This window comes from Manihot esculenta, chromosome 7, assembly GCF_001659605.2.
Source record: "Manihot esculenta cultivar AM560-2 chromosome 7, M.esculenta_v8, whole genome shotgun sequence".
NCBI classification, from domain to species: Eukaryota; Viridiplantae; Streptophyta; class Magnoliopsida; order Malpighiales; family Euphorbiaceae; genus Manihot; species Manihot esculenta.
This window is the reverse complement of record NC_035167.2, coordinates 15,010,198-15,031,139: the sequence shown is the minus strand read 5'-3', so window position 1 is coordinate 15,031,139 and position 20,942 is coordinate 15,010,198. Positions and strand designations below refer to the sequence as shown.

Here is a 20,942-nt window from a genome sequence, read left to right as displayed (position 1 = left end):
ATGCAATAAGCTTAAGATCGGCTCTTACCTCATGGAGATCGAGAGAGAGACGACCTAAACTCGGAGATGGGAGGGGTTGAGTTTCCTTGAACCTCAAAGCTCCAAAACTTGCTCAAAACTTGAAAACCTTCAAAACAAAGCAAAAACTCGTGAAAATCTTGAAAGATCTGAAGGAAGGACTCAAAGATTGGTGAGGGACGGCGGAGAGCTCACCTTGGCCGACAATGGGGATAAAAGCTCGCCCGTTTTCGGCTAAGGGACCCTTTTATAGTGGCTGGCCAGGCCACGTTCGGGGGCCGAACGTGTCTCCGCATGCATGCCATGTTCGGCGGCCGAACTTGAGGTTCGGCGGCCGAACCAGGGTTTTCCTCCAAGGTTGTTTTCATGCAAAAAATCATTTCATTTTTACTTAAAACCATGGAATACATTAAAACATTTTATGAAAACATATTTCTACCCTACTAGAGGCTTCCGACATCCGAGATTTCACCGGACGGTAGGAATTCCGATACCGGAGTCTAGCCGGGTATTACATTCTCCCCCCCTTAAGAACATTCGTCCCCGAATGTTCACCAACTAACACATAGCAGGGCATAAACAAAACATACATATAAGTACATGGACTCACAAGGAACTAACCTTAGAAAAGATAAGGGTATTGCTGGAGCATGGACTCCCGTGTCTCCCAAGTGCACTCTTCCAAATTGTGGTGGTTCCACAGGACTTTCACCATCGGGATTTCCTTGTTTCTCAGCTTCCTGATCTGGGTGTCTATGATCCGTATTGGCTGTTCAACATAGGTGAGATCCTCTTGGACCTCCACATCAGGCTCACTAAGAACCTTGCTCGGATCTGACACAAACTTCCTCAACATGGAAACATGGAAAACCGGATGGATTCTTTCCATAGAAGCGGGTAAATCCAGCTTGTACGACACATTCCCAATCTTTTACAAGATTTCAAAGGGTCTGATGTATTGTGGGGCTAGTTTACCTTTCTTCCCAAAGCGAACCACTCCTTTAATAGGAGACACCTTGAGCAATACCAGATCCCCCTCCTGGAAGTCCACTTGCCTTCTGCGGATGTCTGCATAACTTTTCTGTCTGCTTGCAGCAGTCTTGATCCTTTCTCTGATTATGGGTACTACCCTGCTGGTAATCTCTACTAGCTCAGGCCCTGCCAAGGCCTTTTCTCCAACCTCTTCCCAGCAAACAGGTGATCTGCACTTCCTTCCATATAAAGCTTCGTATGGAGCCATCCCGATGCTAGCATGATGGCTATTATTGTAGGCAAACTCCACCAAGGGTAGATGCTGCCTCCAAGAACCGCCAAAGTCCAGCACACACATTCTAAGCATATCCTCTATGGTCTGGACGGTCCTTTCTGATTGTCCGTCCGTCTGTGGATGGAAAGCAGTGCTAAAATCCAACCTGGTACCCATGGCGTTCTGCAGACTCCGCCAAAATATGGAGGTGAACTGGGGCCCTCTATCGGACACTATCGAAACAGGAACCCCATGCAGTCTGACGATCTCATCGACATACACCTGCGCCAACTTGTCCACAGAATAGCCACTCCTGACAGGGATGAAGTGAGCAGATTTGGTGAGTCTGTCCACAATCACCCATATGGAGTCCAATCTGTTGGACGTCGCCGGTAACCCCACTACGAAGTCCATAGCTATATTCTCCCATTTCCACTCTGGAATAGGTAGCGGGTTAAGCATTCCAGCCGGCTTCTGATGTTCCAGCTTCACCCTCTGACACACTTCCAGGCTGACACAAACTGTGCCACTTCTTTCTTTATAGCTGGCCACCAATAAACCTTCTTCAGATCTTGATACATCTTGGTGGCTCTGGGGTGAACGTTGTATCTTGCATTATGAGCCTCTCTCATAATGTCTCCTTTTAGCCCTATGTCATCTAGTACACATAGTCTGCTCCCATAGCGGAGGATCCCTTTGCTGTCGAATCTGAACTCACTATCTTTGCCTGACTAAACAGTCCTGGCAATCTTCACTAACTATGGGTCCTCATGTTGTTTCTGAGCCACCTGCTCCAGAAACACGGGTACCACTCTCACGCTGTTTCTGAACTCACTATCTTTGCCTGACTAAACAGTCCTCATGCTGTTTCTGAGCCACCTACCAACAACTCCTAAACACTCTACGAGCCTGACAGCTGACATCAAACCTCTAGGCATTCTACTCGGTCCCCTCTGTCACCTATCTCGGATTCATCCTGAACTCCGTTCCTGACTACCTTGCACTGCAGACGCAGGTAACCCCAGCATCAGAAAGAGAAAACCAAGCTATCCCCCGAATGACATCCAGACACTCAAGTCTCGGACCGTCAAGTCGAGTGGCTGGCATCTACTCTCAAGGACACTGGACTGAACCTTTGCCAGAGATGAATCCTACCCGGGTCTAACTAACCCAAAGAGGACACGCTAAGCCGAGAAGCTATCCACTCAACCGCTCAAAGCTCCTAGAGCGACTAACGAACAAACACTAGAGCTCACAAAACAACAGAACAGGAACAAGTGAGCATACCTGGTATCACTGTGTCCGCTGCGTCTGCTCCTCCTCCTTGGTGACTGGCCTGACCTACATTCCTGGGAGCTAATCGCTGGGCTTGTACCACCCTGGGCGAAGTAGGACAGTCACGCGCAAAGTGCCCTTCTTGTCCACACTTGAAACATGCCGTTGTCCGTGCAAGAAACACTCCCTTATGCGGCCTTCCACAGCTCACACATTTTACTCTCCCTCTACCAGAACTTGAACCAACACCATACCCCAGACTAGCCTTTTTCCTATTCCAAAACTCTCGCTTCTTTGACCCCTTAAGGCCTCTAACCCTCTTTTGCTCTCTTTTAGCAGCTGTGCTCAGAAGGGAGGGCTCAACTTCTCCTGAACTTGAGGTCTGAGAATCCTTCGTCTGCACATCATCTTCCGAGCTGCCCATCCTTTCTTCATCCATATTCACTTGCACACCTACATCCCTCCTTCGCACATCCATCCTCTCTTCTCGCATGCTGTCTCCGGACACTCTTCCTTGCTCCATTCCTTCTTTGTTTCCCTCTCGCGCCATCTCAGGGTTCCTTGATGATTCCTTACTGCCAACTCCTCCTGACTGCACTCTTGGCAGAACGGGAGAAAAGGTGTCCGTACCTTCCCACTCAGATGGATCTGACTCCACAAACTGACTCGCACTTTGCATCCTCACTCTTTTGAAACACAACAGGCACACAAGCATACATCAGCTTCACATCATGTGATCCATGTAAAACACACAAAGCACATGAAAAACAGCCTAATATAGGGTCCATGTCTCAAACAGATATCAGGGATGATCCTGTCACCAATAGCCCTCAATCTAGCATAACATGCCATGACCAACTGTGTCAAAGGCCATACCTGGTAAGGGATCAGTCAACATCCATAATACCAACAGAAATGCACATGCATCAAACATGGCATTACACAGCCTCAAGCAAGACCTGACTCCTCATCCTATCCTAGTGGACATGATCTTTCTCTCGATCTTTCTTATTGTGCTTGCCCTCTTAAAGACAAAACCTCTTTCCGATGTGAGATACCTCTAATCCCTGAGCATCTTTGCTCATGACACCGTACTCAACACCGTACTCAAGAGGCCCTATGCTCTGATACCATCTGTAACAGCCCGGAAACCGATACCCCTCTGTAACGGCTCCAAACTGCTCGGCGCTAGGATCCAGATCGGCTTAAGGCCACCTAGACCCATAGCAAGCCTGCTACTGAACTCTGGGTACCTGCTCAATCCCAAACATGAGCCAACTAAACACTAGCTTTGAAAACCTTTTCTGTAAAACTACCAGGCTTAACCTTAAAATCACAGCCTTCAAGGCCTACACCAGTGATCTCCTACTAAACTGAAAACATAGACCCCACTCTCTTAGGGTCAACATATAACAGGCTAGCCTTACTTTCCTTTATGGGTCAAGGGATTTTATACCCTTTCTTCCCTGATCACTGGAGTTTTAGAAACACATCATATGTTAAGCCTAGCTTGACACATTTCTCATCAAGAAACGGAAAACAGGACACATGCATACACTAGGGATTCAGCACACACTGGGCAAAGCGTAACTCTAGACATTATCTCATTATACTCTATCTCTTTACCACAAGCTCTTTCCATGCATAATCTGTATACTCATCATGCTAAAACATTATATCCATTCATCATGTCCCCTACTATACTCTACAACAAGCATACAAACAAGTATAACATCTATAACATTGATAACATCACATCCTTAAATCTTACATCATAAACATATACATTGATGTAAGCACGACCAACAACACCAAAAATGATGAGCTAGCATTGCCTCAAGGACCAATTACAAGGCTGAGATCCAAGAGGTTGAAGGAAGCACTTCAAGGATTCATGAAGGAATATGTTGAAGCTTTGCAAGTTCATTTTGAAGTTGAAGAACAATCTGGCCATTCCAAGTCAATTAGGCCAAATGTGTCCTTATTGACAATTCAAATTCTGTATTTATAGTGGGTAGTCATTTAGTAGTTGGTAGTTAACCAGTAGTGGGTAGTTATTTGATAGTGGGTAGTTAAACAGTAGTGGGTGGTTACCTAGTAGTGGATAGTGGCATAGATCATGGGTCCATGCATAGTTGTGGGTAGTGGCAAAGATCATGGGTCCATGTATAGTAGTGGGAAGTGGCAAAGATCATGGGTCTTAATTTAGGCTATATAAAGCATCCATTTTTCTATTGTAGACACAGATTATCAATTATTCAATACAATTGCTTTATGCGATTCTTCTTTGAGAGCTTAAGAGAGATCTTGGTTCTTGACATTGCATCACGAATAAGGTTTGATACTAACTTGTATGTTTCTTATTCTTGCTGCTCTTGAAATCAATCCATTATAAGTGTTCTTAATTGCATGTTAATTAAGGGTGCTTTAGATTGGGGAATTATTTTCTGAATTAAGTTCTTTTTACTAGGGTATGTGTCGTTTCAGTCTCTAATAGGCTGGGGTTCCGCATCAATTGGTATCAGAGCTAGGCTTAGTAATAATTTCTTAACTATCCTTTGCGTCTTTGCATTCAATTTTGTTTGGTTGAATACAAATATATCACTTTGGAAATCTGGTTTGGGATATCTATTAGAGCTGAATACAAATATATCACTTTGGAAATCTGGTTTGGGATACCTATTAGAGCCGAATACATTGTTTGGTTGTTGTTCAAATCAAATTTTACCCTAAATTCTTGTTTAGGCTGAATTACTATCTTTAGTGATTTGGTTTATGCTTTCTACGCTAATTCATATGCTGTTATTCTAATACTCTTAGAATAGTATTTCCAGTGTATTACTTCTGTCCATATAAAAAAAAAAATCAAAACAAGAAGAAAAAAAAAAGAAAAAAAAAAGAATTTCTGCCACTTTGGTTCATTTGTTCAAACTTCATTCTGATTGATATCTACTGATATAAATCATATTTTATATTCCTTGAACATATTTCTGGGCTTGGAATTCGAAATACATGTTTGGGGTAGGTTTAGGACAAATTTGGGTAGCATTTTCACAAAACAGTTGTACTTAATACTTGCTGTTTTAAGTGTCTATTTTGTTTGCTTGCTTTGAATTAATTTTCTTGAGTCAATATTAATATCAGTTAACATAGGATTGCATGCTTAGGGAAAACTTTGTGTTAAGCGCATCCGTCTTGTCAATTTTTTGATTCTTAGTTTGTCAATTTGGTGTCTTTCTGTCTGTTGGTTCCTTACATTTAGTTTGACAAATTGCACATTGTTGAACATCTAATTACACTTAGTACACGAAATTTAACTTTTGTGTGCTAAATCAATCTATTTGTTCATTTTGGTCAGTTTGCATCTAGTGTTGTTTCCTATCTTTTCTTCTTAGGTCTTTCCTTGCTTTCCTTATTATTTGAATCATACAAGCTTGGCTTATTGAGTCTTTATTCTGAAGTGCACTTTTGAGATACCAAGTGAGTGCTTGAAAATTAAACACGTGAGTAGAGAGAATTGTGAAATTTTTTTTCTATAATGTCTGGGCATAATACTGGTGATACTTCTGACCCTACATTTGATCTTAAAGATATGTATAAAGCTTTCATGGATAGCTTTCAGAAGCTAAATTCGAGAATGGATAACCTTGAGGACAACCTTAGATCTTCAAAGGGCAAGTCCATTCAGAGGGATGATGATACACACGATCCATCCTATGAAGAGGAAAATGAGGCACAATCAGCCCCTGTCCGAGCCAGAAGGTTCAATGATCGTGTACCATATGTAGATAACAGTATGAACTCCATAAAGATGAAGATTCCAAGCTTCAATGGTAAGGCTGATGTTGATGCCTATTTAGAGTGGGAGCGTAAAGTGGAGATGGTTTTTAACTGTCAAAACTATTCCGACGATAAAAAGGTAAAACTTGCTGCCCTTGAGTTTTCAGATTATGCACTAATATGGTGGGATGAGCTTGTGAAATCTAGGAGAAGGAATGGAGAGTTACCCATTGCTAGTTGGGATGAGATGAAGCGAATAATGAGGAAGAAATATGTGCCTACTTATTACCATAGAGATCTCCATCATCAGTTGCAAAGACTAATCCAAGGATCAAAATCTGTTGATGAGTATTATAAGGAGATGGAGTTGCTCCTGATCAAAGCAAACATAGTGGAGGAGGAAGACCAGACTATGGCTCGTTTCTTTGGTGGTCTTAACAAGGAGATTGCTGATGTGGTTGATTTGCAACCATATGTTGATTTGGAAGACTTGGTGAACATTGCAATTAAGGTGGAAAGACAAAGAGGTCGAAATAGATGGGGGAGCAACAGGGCTGCTCAAAACTCCAACAGCAAATGGGGTTCCAAATGGAACACCAAGCCTGATCCTAAAAGGTTTGATAAGTCTTCAACTCAAAAAGGCATGTTACCTTCCAAAGAAACATCCAACTCTCATGGTAAAAATGAATCAGCCCCTAAATCAAATAGAACTAGAGATATTCAGTGCTTTAAATGTAAAGGGCGTGGGCATTATGCCAATGAGTGTGCTAATAAACGTGCTATGATAGTGAGGGGAGATGAGATAGTCTCTGAAAGTGATTCTGATTCTGATGAAGTACCACCTTTAGAAGATTGTTCTGATGTAGAGATAGAAGAGTATCCTGTTCAAGGAGAGTCCTTAGTGATATTGCGTACTTTAAATGTTTCTATTAAAGAAGAGGGACTTGAACAGCGTGAAAACATCTTTCACACTCGTTGTTTGGTTGGTGGTAAAGTCTGTAGCATGATAATAGATTCGGGTAGTCAAGTTAATTGTGCTAGTACTATTTTAGTTGATAAATTAGGACTAGAAACTATTAAACACCCTAATCCTTACAGACTTCAGTGGTTGAATGATAGCGGCGAGGCAAAGGTAACCAAGCAATGTAAAGTGTCATTTTCTATTGGCAAATATGTAGATGAGGTTACTTGTGATATTGTACCCATGCAGGCTGGACACATTTTGTTAGGTAGACCATGGCAATTTGATAGGCGTGTCATTCATGATGGGTATAGTAATAGGTTTTCTTTTACGTTCCTCGGTGTAAAACATATACTTGTACCATTATCTCCTAAAGATGTATATGCAGATCAAGTGAAATTACAACAATCTGCTAAATTGGGTAAGGGAGGTGAGACAAGTAAAAAGAATGAGGGAAAAGGGGCCAGTAGTAAAATGAAAGTTTCGAATGGCCCAAAGGAGAGTGACTGCACGGGAAAGGATAAAAATGAGAGATGTGCAGGAGAGAAAACGTTAGTGAGTGTGGAGGTAAAAGGAGAGCTGAGTGAGAAGAGTGAAGAATTCAGCAAGTCTTCCTTTTATTGTAAAGAGAGAGAGCTGAAGAAAGCATACTTAGGGAAGAGAGCTTTGATTATATTGTGTTTTAGTTCCAATTTTATGATTAAGACTAACCCTACTGTTGAATTGCCTAGTTCTTTTTCTAAGTTATTGCAGGAGTTTGCGGATGTATTTCCTGAGGAGATGCCATCTGGGTTGCCACCCATTAGGGGAATAGAACATCAAATCGATTTTGTTCCTGGAGCTCAGATTCCAAACCGTCCAGCTTACCGTAGCAATCCTGAGGAGACGAAGGAATTGCAAAAGCAAGTTGATGAGTTGCTAGCTAAGGGACATATCAGGGAGAGCCTTAGTCCATGCGCAGTACCTGTTTTGTTGGTTCCAAAGAAAGATGGAACAATGCGCATGTGTGTTGATTGTCGTGCGATCAACAAAATCACTGTAAAGTATCGCCATCCTATTCCTAGATTAGATGATATGCTTGAAGAATTATGTGGTGCTGTTTTCTTTACAAAAATTGATTTGAAAAGCGGTTATCATCAAATTAGGATGAAGTTAGGTGATGAGTGGAAAACTGCCTTTAAGACAAAATATGGTTTATATGAATGGTTAGTCATGCCTTTTGGCTTAACTAATGCACCTAGCACATTTATGAGATTGATGAACCATGTTTTGCGTGATTACCTAGGTAAGTTTGTGGTTGTGTATTTTGATGATATATTGATTTATAGCCGAAACATGGATGACCACATTAGGCATGTTGAACTTGTTTTACAGAAGTTGCGTGAACATGAACTGTATGCTAATATTAAGAAATGCACATTTTGTACTGATAGTGTCATATTCCTAGGATTTATTATTAGTTCACGTGGAGTTGAGGTAGATACTGAAAAGGTTAAGGCTATCCAAGAATGGCCTACACCTAAGAATGCTAATGAGGTGAGATCCTTTCATGGATTGGCAAGCTTCTATAGGAGGTTTGTTAGAGATTTCAGCACTATTGCTGCACCTCTAAATGAGATTATTAAAAAGGCTGTTGGGTTTAAGTGGGGTAAAGAACAGGAACTTGCATTTAACACATTGAAAGAAAAACTTACTACCGCTCCTGTTTTAAGGTTACCTGATTTTTCTAAAACCTTTGAAATTGAATGTGATGCTTCTGGGATTGGTATTGGTGCTGTTCTTATGCAGGAAGGCAGACCCATAGCATATTTTAGTGAGAAGTTAGGTGGCGCACAATTGAACTATTCCACCTATGACAAAGAGTTCTATGCACTGATTAGGGCTCTTGAAGTTTGGGAACACTACTTGCTGCCTAATGAGTTTGTGATTCATACCGACCATCAGTCTCTCAAACACTTGAAGGGACAAGGGAAGTTGAACAAGCGGCATGGTAAGTGGGTTGAATATCTCGAAATCTTTCCTTATGTGATTAAATACAAGCAAGGTAAAGAGAATGTGATTGCCGATGCATTATCTAGACGTTATGCATTGACTTCCATGCTTAGTTCTAAGTTTTTAGGATTTGAGCATTTGAAAGATATGTATGAGAATGATACTGATTTTTCTGATGTATTTAAGGCATGTGAACATGGGGCATTTAAAACGTTTTATTTGCATGATGGGTTTCTTTTTAGGGGGAAACAAATATGCATACCTAATTGTTCAGTGCGTGAGTTGCTTGTTAGAGAATCACATTCAGGAGGATTAATGGGACATTTTGGTGTGCAAAAGACTTTAGACATGTTGAATGAACACTTTTATTGGCCTAACATGCGAAAATATGTAGAGAAAATTTGTGCTCAATGCTTTGCATGTAAACAGGCTAAATCTAAGTCCTTGCCACATGGGTTGTATACTCCTTTGCCTGTACCTACTGAACCTTGGACTGATATATCTATGGATTTTGTGATAGGTTTACCTAGGACAAAAAGAGGTAGAGATTCAGTGTTTGTTGTTGTAGATCGCTTTAGCAAGATGACACATTTTATTCCATGTCATAAAACTGATGATGCAACGAACATAGCTGATTTGTTTTTCAGGGAAGTAGTCCGTTTGCATGGTATACCTAGGACTATTGTTTCTGATAGAGATTCTAAGTTCCTTAGTCATTTCTGGCGTGTTTTGTGGGGGAAATTGGGTACTAAACTTTTATTTTCTACTACTTGTCATCCACAAACAGATGGCCAAACTGAAGTTGTTAATAGGACTTTAGGAACTATGCTTCGTGCTATTGTGGGTAGGAACTTGAAAACTTGGGAAGAATGTTTGCCATATGTTGAATTTGCTTATAATCGAGCAGTCCATTCTTCTACTGGTTATTCACCTTTTGAGGTTGTGTATGGTTTTAATCCATTAACTGTACTAGATTTAATGCCTTTACCTTTGAACGAGTTGTCTAATTTAGATGGAAAAGCGAAGGCTGAAATGGTTAAATCAATACACGTGAAAGCGCGTGAGCATATTGAGAAGCGTAACAGCATATATGAGAAACAGGCCAATAAGGGTCGCAAGAAAGTTGTATTCAAACCAGGTGATTGGGTTTGGATCCATATGCGAAAGGAAAGGTTTCCAACTCAAAGGAAATCAAAACTCGATGCACGAGGGGATGGACCATATCAAGTGCTGAAACGGATCAATGACAATGCATACATAATTGATCTGCCAGGTGAGTTTGGTGTAAGTGCTACCTTTAATGTTTCTGATTTGTCTCCTTTTGATTTTGGTACAGATTCGAGGACGAATCCTTTTCAAGAGGGAGGGGATGATGTAAGCACGACCAACAACACCAAAAATGATGAGCTAGCATTGCCTCAAGGACCAATTACAAGGCTGAGATCCAAGAGGTTGAAGGAAGCACTTCAAGGATTCATGAAGGAATATGTTGAAGCTTTGCAAGTTCATTTTGAAGTTGAAGAACAATCTGGCCATTCCAAGTCAATTAGGCCAAATGTGTCCTTATTGACAATTCAAATTCTGTATTTATAGTGGGTAGTCATTTAGTAGTTGGTAGTTAACCAGTAGTGGGTAGTTATTTGATAGTGGGTAGTTAAACAGTAGTGGGTGGTTACCTAATAGTGGATAGTGGCATAGATCATGGGTCCATGCATAGTTGTGGGTAGTGGCAAAGATCATGGGTCCATGTATAGTAGTGGGAAGTGGCAAAGATCATGGGTCTTAATTTAGGCTATATAAAGCATCCATTTTTCTATTGTAGACACAGATTATCAATTATTCAATACAATTGCTTTATGCGATTCTTCTTTGAGAGCTTAAGAGAGATCTTGGTTCTTGACATTGCATCACGAATAAGGTTTGATACTAACTTGTATGTTTCTTATTCTTGCTGCTCTTGAAATCAATCCATTATAAGTGTTCTTAATTGCATGTTAATTAAGGGTGCTTTAGATTGGGGAATTATTTTCTGAATTAAGTTCTTTTTACTAGGGTATGTGTCGTTTCAGTCTCTAATAGGCTGGGGTTCCGCATCATACATCAAGTCTCTTTCATATATATACATCAATCTTCTTTACAGGCCACTGTATCAAAACCTAGCTATGCTAGTACAGCCAAACACGGCAACCCATGCTCACTCTACTTTTCTCATAGCTCACTCTGCTGAACTCTGGCCCTGCAAAACTGGGGTTAAGGGAATGGGGTGAGCTATAAGAGCCCAGTGAGTAGAAACCATAAAACAGTTCATTCAGTATATGCTTTCATGGAATGTGTCACAACACAAACATCTCACATCTAGGATTAGACATGATCCCAGAACTCCCTCTGTCGGTGCTCGGTCCCTACGGACTCTCAGGTCACTACATGTACTAGAGCCCAGCCCCTAACTGCGGAGCTCCCAAAGGTCTTATCTAGACATAACAGGTAGCGGGCTACTGAGATCGCCTTGGTCCATCCCATCAATAATAACAATGCAATGCAGCATATTCGTGATCTCTAATGCAGTACAACCTAGTATCATATGGCATCCATGATGCGTGTCTCATGCTCATACTCTAACTATCTTAACCATTAGCTTTAAAACATGCATAGTTAGTTCTACTCACCTGAAGCCAAGCTGTGGCTAACTCTGGGCCAACTCTCACACTGGAGCTAAACACCTCGCCTCAGGTCTGATCCTACACAGGTGGACTCACATGAGGTGCCAAACAACTCTAACATAACTCTAAAACAACTCTTAAACACCTTCCCACAAACCCCCTAAAAGATCCTAGAACAATCATGCAAAGCATGCAAAAGAAGGCTGGGCAGGACACGTTCGGCGGCAGGTTCGGCGGCCGAATGTCCTCTCCAGAGACGAAACTCGCCTACTTTCGGCGGCCGAAGCTCCTCTTTCGGGGGCCGAAGCCTTCGGGGGCAAGGTTCGGGGGCCAAAACACACTCCAGAGACGAAAGTCTCTAACCTTCGGCGGCACTTTCGGCGGCCGAACCTCCCCTCCAGAGACGAAAGTCCAATCCTTCGGGGGCAGGTTGAGGCAGCCGAAACCACCTCCTCACCACGTTCGGCGGCCGAACCCTTCTTCGGCGGCCGAAGCTGGGTTCTCCAATTAGGCAGAACCTAGCTCACCTCATGCACAACTTCCCCCAAACCTCACTCAATATGCATCCCAACACTCATAGCAAACATATACTCAAATATATGCACAAAGGGGTCCAAAACTACCGAAAAACCCCAACAAACAACACCCATAACACATAAACATACTCATGCATAAAAACCCTCAAAAACATCCTTTTACCCCTAACCATGCAACTCTACCCTTTCCCTCCATAAAACTTGCTTAAAACACTAGAAAACATAAGGATCAACACTTACCTCTTCTAGAACAAAGGCTGGTGTGATCCTAGCTTCAAAACAAGCTTCAAGAACTTCAAGCTCCACAATTTCCTCTTTTTACTCAAAACCTTCAACACCAAGTGAAAACTCATGAAAACCTTGCAAGATTTAAGGAAACATCATGAAAACATCCAAGGAGAACCTAACCTCACCTTTGACTACCAAGAGAGCTTCCAACACCCTCCATGGCCGGTCAAAGGGGCTTAAATAGGTGGCCAACCGCCTTTCCTTCGGCTGCCGAAACGGCATGCAAAACCATGCAACATTCGGCGGCCTAACGTGAAGTTTCGGAAGCCAAACCTATAGCACTTTCGGCGGCCGAACATTACCTTCGGCGGCCGAACCTGCATTTTGCCTCCTTAGTCTTTTCTCGTCAAAACTCATGTCCTTTCCTTTCAAACCCATAAAACACTTAAAAACATGTTAGAAAACCTGTAGAAAACCTTGTAGAAAACTTCAGTTCACCCTTGCAATACCCCTCCAAAACGAATCCGACATCCGAGATTCCACCGAACGGTAGGAATTCTGATGCCTGAACGAGCCGGGTATTACATGCAATCTTTGAGAAGTCCTGAATGAACCTCCTGTAGTAACCTGCCAAACCCAAGAAACTTCTAATCTCTGTCATTGAAGTGGGTCTAGGCCAGTTAGCCACAGCTTCTACCTTCTTGGGGTCCACCTCTATTCCATTTCCTGACACTACATGTCCCAAGAATGAAATGCTCCTCAGCCAGAACTCACACTTAGAGAACTTAGCATACAAGCCATGTTCCCTCAAGGTGTGCAGAACCAACCTCAGATGATGGGCATGCTCCTCTGCATTCCTGGAATACACTAAGATATCATCTATGAAGACAATAACAAAGTGATCCAGGTATTGGCTAAACACTCTGTTCATGAGATCCATGAATGCTGCAGGGGCGTTGGTTAACCCTAACAGCATTACAAGGAACTCAAAATGCCCATATCTGGTCTTGAAAGCTGTCTTTGGCACGTCTTCTTCTCTTATTCTTAGCTGATGGTACCCAGATCTCAGATCTATTTTAGAGAAACAACCCGCTCCTGCTAGCTGGTCGAATAGATCGTCGATCCTTGGCAAAGGGTACCTATTCTTGGTAGTGACTTTGTTCAACTGCCTGTAGTCGATACAAAGTCTAAGGGATCCATCCTTCTTTTTCATAAACAAGACTGGAGCACCCTAAGGTGAGGTACTCGGTCGAATGAAGCCCTTTTCTACCAGCTCTTGCAACTGCTCTTTCAACTCCTTCAACTCGGCTGGGGCCATCCTGTAGGGAGGGATAGAGATCGGTCTAGTTCCAGGCATCAATTCTATCTCGAACTCTATCTCCCTAGCAGGTGGTAAACCTGAAAGTTCGTCTGGAAAAACATCCAGAAACTCTCTGACAACTGGCACCGAGGCTGGCTCCCTGACCTGACTATCTAGCTCTCTCACATGAGCCAAATACCCCTGACATCCCTTCCTAAGCAACCTACGAGCCTGAAGAGCTGATATCAGACCTCTAGGTGTACCCCTTTTGTCTCCTCTGAAGACGACCTCTGACCCGTTCTGATCTCTGAACCTGACTACCCTGTCTATGCAGTCCAAGGTAGCACCATGGCTAGATAGCCAATCCATCCCTAGAATGACGTCAAAGTCTGTCAAATCTAGAACCACAAGGTCGGCGGAGAGGCATCTTCCCTCAACAAAAACTGGACTGTACTGGCAGACTGACTCTGCCACTGACGGGTCACACCTGGGTCCACTGACCCATAGGGGACACTCTAACCCAGAGACTATCAGACCCAACCTCTCAACGGCTCTCGGAGCAATAAAAGAATGAGATGCACCCGGGTCCATTAATGCATACACATCAGAACACCCAATGACGAGATTACCTGACACCATGGTGTTGGATGTGTTAGCCTCCTGCTGAGTCATGGTGAAGATCCTGGCTGGAGCTGATGGACCTTCACCTCGAGAACCAGAAGAAGAAGCTACCCCTCTCCCTCTACCTCTGCCACTGCCCTGAGTTGTGGCTGGAGCTGTCTGCTGGGGCTGGCCCATAAAAGGTGCTCTAGGACACTCCCGAGCCATGTGTGTAATACCCGGCTAGACTCCGGTATCGGAATTCCTACCGTCCGGTGGAATCTCGGATGTCGGAAGCCTCTAGTAGGGTAGAAACATGTTTTCATAAAATGTTTTAAGGTATTTCATGGTTTTAAGTAAAATGGAAATGAGTTTTTGCATAAAAATAATCTTGGAGGAAAACTCAGGTTCGGCCGCCGAACCTCAAGTTTGGCCGCCGAACCTCAAGTTTGGCCGTCGAACATGCATGCCTTCGGGAGCGCCTTTAGGCCCCCGAAAGCATAAGTGAGGAAAGTCCAGGTTCGGCCGCCGAACCTCAAGTTCGGCCGCCGAACATGGCATGCATGCGGAGGCACGTTCGGCCCCCGAACGTGGCCTGGCCAGCCACTATAAAAGGGTCCCTTAGCCGAAAATGGGCGAGCTTTTTCCCCATTTCCGGCCAAGGTGAGCTCTCTGCCGTCCCTCACCGATCTTGAGTTCTTTCCTTCCAATCCTACTCGATTTTCATGAGTTTTTACTTTGTTTTGAAGATTTTCAAGCTTTGAGCAAAGTTTTGGGGCTTTGAAGTTCAAGGGAACTCAACCCCCCCCCATCTCCAAGTTTAGGTCGTCTCTCTCTCGATCTCCACGAGGTAAGAGCCGATCTTAAGCTCATTGCATGTTTTAAGCAAGCTTTAAGTAGATTTATGGGGTAGAATGCATGTTTAGCTCATGGTTAGGTTTATGGGTTTTATATGTGTTTATGAACAATGTATGTTGCTTGAGGTGTTGTAGTTGGGGTTTTTGATGGTTTGATGCCCCTAGGAACTTGTATGCTTGTTTGTGTATATTTGGGAATATTGTAGAATAGGTTTATGCATGATTGGGTAGTTTTGGAGGCAATGTGCATAGAAGAGCTGAGTTTCTGCCACTAAGGGAGAAACCAGGTTCGGCAGCTGAAGGAACTTTCGGCCACCGAACATGCTTGTGGAGGCAGCCTTCGGCTGCCGAAGCTTGCCCCTGAAAGGAGACTTTCGTCTATGTCTGGGAGTTTCGGCCGTCGAAAGTGCCGCCGAACATGCATGAGTTTCGCCTCTGTCTGGGAGTTTCGGCCGCCGAAGGTGCCGCTGAACCTGCTTGACTTTCGGCTCTGGAGGGACTTTCGGCCGCCGAACCTGCCGCCAAAAGTGCCCTGTCCAGCCTTCTCTTGCATGTTTTTCAATGATTGTTTCATGATGTTTTAGGGGGTTTTTGGGGAGTAGTTTAGAGTTATGTTCTTGTTTGTTTGGTCCCTCATTTGAGTCCACCTGTGTAGGTTCGGACCCGAGGAACTGAGGACCCCAGCAGTGAGTCAGCTGCTCCAGTGTCTGGTCAGAGCTACCCAGAGGTGAGTGGAATAACTTATTATGTTTTAAAGCAAATAATGGACTTTTTAGCATGCTTCACGCATCATGAATGCCATGAGATGTACTAGGTTGTTTGCATTAGAATTCACGAATATGTTGCATTGCATACTTTATTGTTGTTTGATGTGAATGAACATTGGATGATCCAAAGCCCTCGATCTATGATATGATGATGTGATATGTATGGTACGGAATGTAAGACCAGTGGGACCCATTCTACGTTCGCTGGCACCATGTAAAGGAAAGACCAGGACCCATTCTACGTTCTGGCACAGTTGGACCATGTAGAGGGCTATTGGTGACAAGTTCATCCTTGATGTGATTAGCTGTGATGTGATGCATTCCATGATCCATATGATTTAAATGTTTTTATTATTCTGCTCACTGGGCTCTAGTAGCTCACCCCTCTCCCATTTTCCCCAGGATTGCAGGTACAGGGTAGACCAGGAGGTTTACAAGAGTAATGAAGTCATGTGTTTGTAATAGATAGAATGTGGACATGATGATTTGTAAAATGATGTAAAGTTATGAGTAGTTATGTAATGTAATGATATTGAGGATTAGAGGTTGTGCTTGACCTATGTGTAAGGTATCCCTTTTAATGCATGATCCTAAATCTTTTTATGATGTTTTTGTAAACCAACTCAACATATGATGTTTTGCCCATTGGGGCATTGAGGAGATCCCACTGAGGGGTCATGTTTATGATTAAGATTATGTTCAGTGCATGCACAGGTTGAGTTGGTGTATGATAGAATGTATGAAAGAAAAGTTTTAAATTTTTATGTATGTTGTTGATCATGTATGGGATTAAACAGGTTTACAGGTTGCATGTCAGGCTTGCTATGGGTCCCGGCGGCCTTAAGCCGACCTGGATCCTAGCGCCGGTAGCGGTCTGATTTTCGGGTCGTTACAAAATGGTATCAGAGCCCTAGGTTCATAGGATCGGACCTAGAGTTTCGGGCTCATAGATGTTCTAGAAGGTCAAGCACAATAGGAAGATCATGTCCACTAGGATAGGATGTTGAGTCCTGTCTTGTATGATGATGTGAAATGCCATGATTATATACATGTGCATTGATGCTATGATATGAATGATGCTAATGTTGTGTGATGTGTACTGTTTTTCAGAAAACAGAATGAGAGGAACCCGTCGATCTGCGAGATTGACTGGAGTACCACCTGAGGATGAGGGCACGAGCGCCCGTCCTCCTACATTGCCTAGGGCAATGTCTTGTAGAGCAAACAGAGAAAGAGTGTCAAGGGACCCTAGAAGGTCTTTTGATGCTAGCAGAAGGGGGACTGATAGAGGAGGAAGTTCTTCAGATGTGAGGGAGGTTATGGAAGAGGACCTGAGGAGGGATGGGAACCTGGATGTGAGCATGGAGGAAGAGGGGGCAAGGGAGTCACAGGCAGGCGTTCAGGCCTCGGGGTATGGTTTTCCACCCCATTATCCACCCTTCCCACAGGGTTCAGGGTATCCGATGGGAGGCACATCGGATTACTCCAGCTTTAACCCCTACCCTACCTACATGCCTTATCCACCTTTCTATCCACCTTACACACAGTACCCAGCTTATCCACCCTCACCCTTCTATCCTAACCCGACAAACCCCACCTCGGGGAATGCTGCACCCCCACCTCCAACACCTACAGAACCAGCAGCCCTAGTTACTCAACCTTCTAGACCTAGCTCAGCCGGTGGGAGCAAAGTAAAGATGACAGATTACCTTAAGCTGGATGATCCTAAATACAAGTCGGGGGATGATCCCTTTGAGTACCTGAGAATAGTGAAGACGATAACTGATGAGCTAGGGGCAGATGACAGCAGGGCCATTCAGATGGTAGGGTTCACCTTAAAGTGCAAGAAGGCACGGGAATGGTTCAAGTGTTATGTGGACCCGAGACTAGACGGCATGACATGGGAGGAATTTGCGAATGAGTTCGCTGGATGGGCTTTTCCAGACAGTTCTAGAGAACTAAAAATGATTGAGTTTGAGCAACTGAGGCAGACAGAGCACATGAGTGTAGAGGAGTTCACGGATAAATTCTTGGAGCTATTGCCTTTTTCAGGGCAAGCTCTAGATTCAGATACGAAGAAAGCCAAGAGATATGTTATGAAGCTGCATTCTAGGTATTCCTCGTTGATTCAGTCAGTTGAGAGGGAAAGTTTCCACACTGTGGTGGATATGGCTCGAAGGATGGAGGCAAGTGCTATAGTTGAGGGGTCAGTGATCCAGTCTTCAGGGGTTAAGACCCCAGGCAGAGGAGGGCCAGGTCTCTCTTCTCAGAGCTCAGGTAAGAAGAGGTGGGATAACACCACCAAGAAGCCGAAGAAGAATAAGTTTTGGAATAAGTTGAAATCCGGTCTGGGATTTGGCAGTGGCTCGAGCTTAGGCTCAGATGGTAGAAGCTGTGGCTAACTGGCCTAGACCCACTTCAGTGACAGAGATTAGAAGTTTCTTGAGTTTGGCAGGTTACTACAGGAGGTTCGTCCAGGACTTCTCAAAGATTGCAGCTCCTCTGACCAGACTAACCAGGAAGAATCAGAAGTTTGTGTGGACTGACCAGTGCGAAGAGAGTTTTGAAGAGCTTAAGAAGAGGTTGACTTCAGCACTAGTGTTAGCTCTGCCATCCAGTGATGAAGACTTTACAGTCTTTTGTGATGGTCCCGTGTGGGACTGGGTTGTGTACTAATGCAGAATGAGAGGGTGATTGCTTATGCTTCTAGGCAGCTGAAGAAGCATGAGTTGAATTACCCCACACATGACCTGGAGATGGCAGCAGTAATCTTTGCACTCAAGATGTGGAGGCACTACCTCTATGGGGTTAAATGTGAGATTTTCACAGATCATAAGAGCCTGCAGTACATCCTGAGTCAAAGAGATTTGAACTTGAGACAGAGAAGATGGGTGGAGCTGCTGAGTGACTATGATTGCAAGATTCAGTACCATCCGGGTAAGGCGAATGTTGTGGCAGATGCCTTAAGCCAGAAATCACTCAGCAGTTTATCCCACATATCGGCAGAGAGGAGGCCAGTGGTGAAGGAGTTTTACAAGCTCATTGAGGAAGGTCTACAAATGGAGTTGTCTGGTACAGGTGCTTTGGTAGTCCAGATGAGAGTGGCACCCGTGTTTCTGGAGCAGGTGGCTCAGAAATAGCATGAGGACCCGGAATTAGTAAAGATTGCCAGGACTGTTCAGTCAGGCAAAGATAGTGAGTTCAGATTCAACAGCAAAGGGATCCTTTGCTATGGGAGCAGACTATGTGTACTAGATGACATAGGGCTAAAAGGAGACATTATGAGAGAGGCTCATAATGCAAGATACAGCATTCACCCCGGAGCCACCAAGATGTATCAAGATTTGAAGAAGGTTTATTGGTGGCCAGCCATGAAGAAAGAAGTGGCATAGATTGTGTCAGCCTGCGAAGTGTGTCAGAGGGTGAAGCTGGAACATCAGAAGCCGGCTGGAATGCTTAACCCGCTACCTATTCCAGAGTGGAAATGGGAAAATATAGCTATGGACTTCGTAGTGGGATTACCGGCGGCGTCCAACAGATTGGACTCCATATGGGTGATTGTGGACAGACTCACCAAATCTGCTCACTTCATCCCTGTCAGGAATGGCTATTCTGTGGACAAGTTGGCGCAGGTGTATGTTGATGAGATCGTCAGACTGCATGGGGTTCCTGTTTCGATAGTGTTAGATAGAGGGCCCCAATTCACCTCTAGATTTTGGCGGAGTCTGCAGAATGCCATGGGTACTAGGTTGGATTTTAGCACTGCTTTCCATCCACAGACGGACGAACAATCAGAAAGGACCATCCAAACTATAGAGGATACGCTCAGGATGTGTGTGCTGGACTTTGGCGGTTCTTGGAGGCAGCATCTACCTTTGGTGGAGTTTGCCTACAATAACAGCCATCATGCTAGCATCGGGATGGCTCCATATGAAGCTTTATATGGAAGGAAGTGCAGATTACCTGTTTGCTGGGAAGAAGTTGGGGAAAAGGCCTTGGCAGGGCCTGAGCTAGTAGAGATTACTAGCAGGGTAGTACCCATAATCAGAGAAAAGATCAAGACTGCTGCAAGCAGACAGAAAAGTTATGCAGACATCCGCAGAAGGCAAGTGGACTTCCAGGAGGGGGATCTGGTATTGCTCAAGGTGTCTCCTATTAAAGGAGTGGTTCGCTTTGGGAAGAAAGGTAAACTAGCCCCACGATACATCAGACCCTTTGAAATCTTGTAAAAGATTGGGAATGTGTCGTACAAGCTGGATTTACCTGCTTCAATGGAAAGAATCCATCCGGTTTTCCATGTTTCAATGTTGAGGAAGTTCGTGTCAGATCCGAGCAAGGTTCTTAGTGAGCCTGATGTGGAGGTCCAAGAGGATCTCACCTATATTGAACAGCCAGTACGGATCATAGACACCCAGATCAGAAAGCTAAGAAACAAGGAAATCCCGATGGTGAAAGTCCTGTGGAACCACCACAATTTGGAAGAATGCACTTGGGAGACACGGGAGTCTTTGCTCCAGCAGTACCCTCATCTCTTTTAAGGTTAGATCTCTATGTGTTTATGTGCTATGTATGTATGTTATGTTTTATACCATGCTATTTGCTAGTTGAGGAACATTCAGGGATGAATGTTCTTAAGGGGGGAGAATGTAATACCCGGCTAGACTCCGGTATCGGAATTCCTACCGTCCAGTGGAATCTTGGATGTCGGAAGCCTCTAGTAGG

General features: G+C 43.8%; 1 protein-coding gene across 1 annotated transcript; it reads right to left on the bottom strand.

Annotated features, from left to right (window-relative positions):
- Positions 1-2,516: 2,516 nt before the first annotated feature.
- On the bottom strand, positions 2,517-3,218 carry LOC122723985. Its single transcript, XM_043958130.1, has one exon. The coding sequence runs from the start codon at positions 3,216-3,218 to the stop codon at positions 2,517-2,519; it is 702 nt and encodes a 233-aa protein (XP_043814065.1).
- Positions 3,219-20,942: the final 17,724 nt, after the last annotated feature.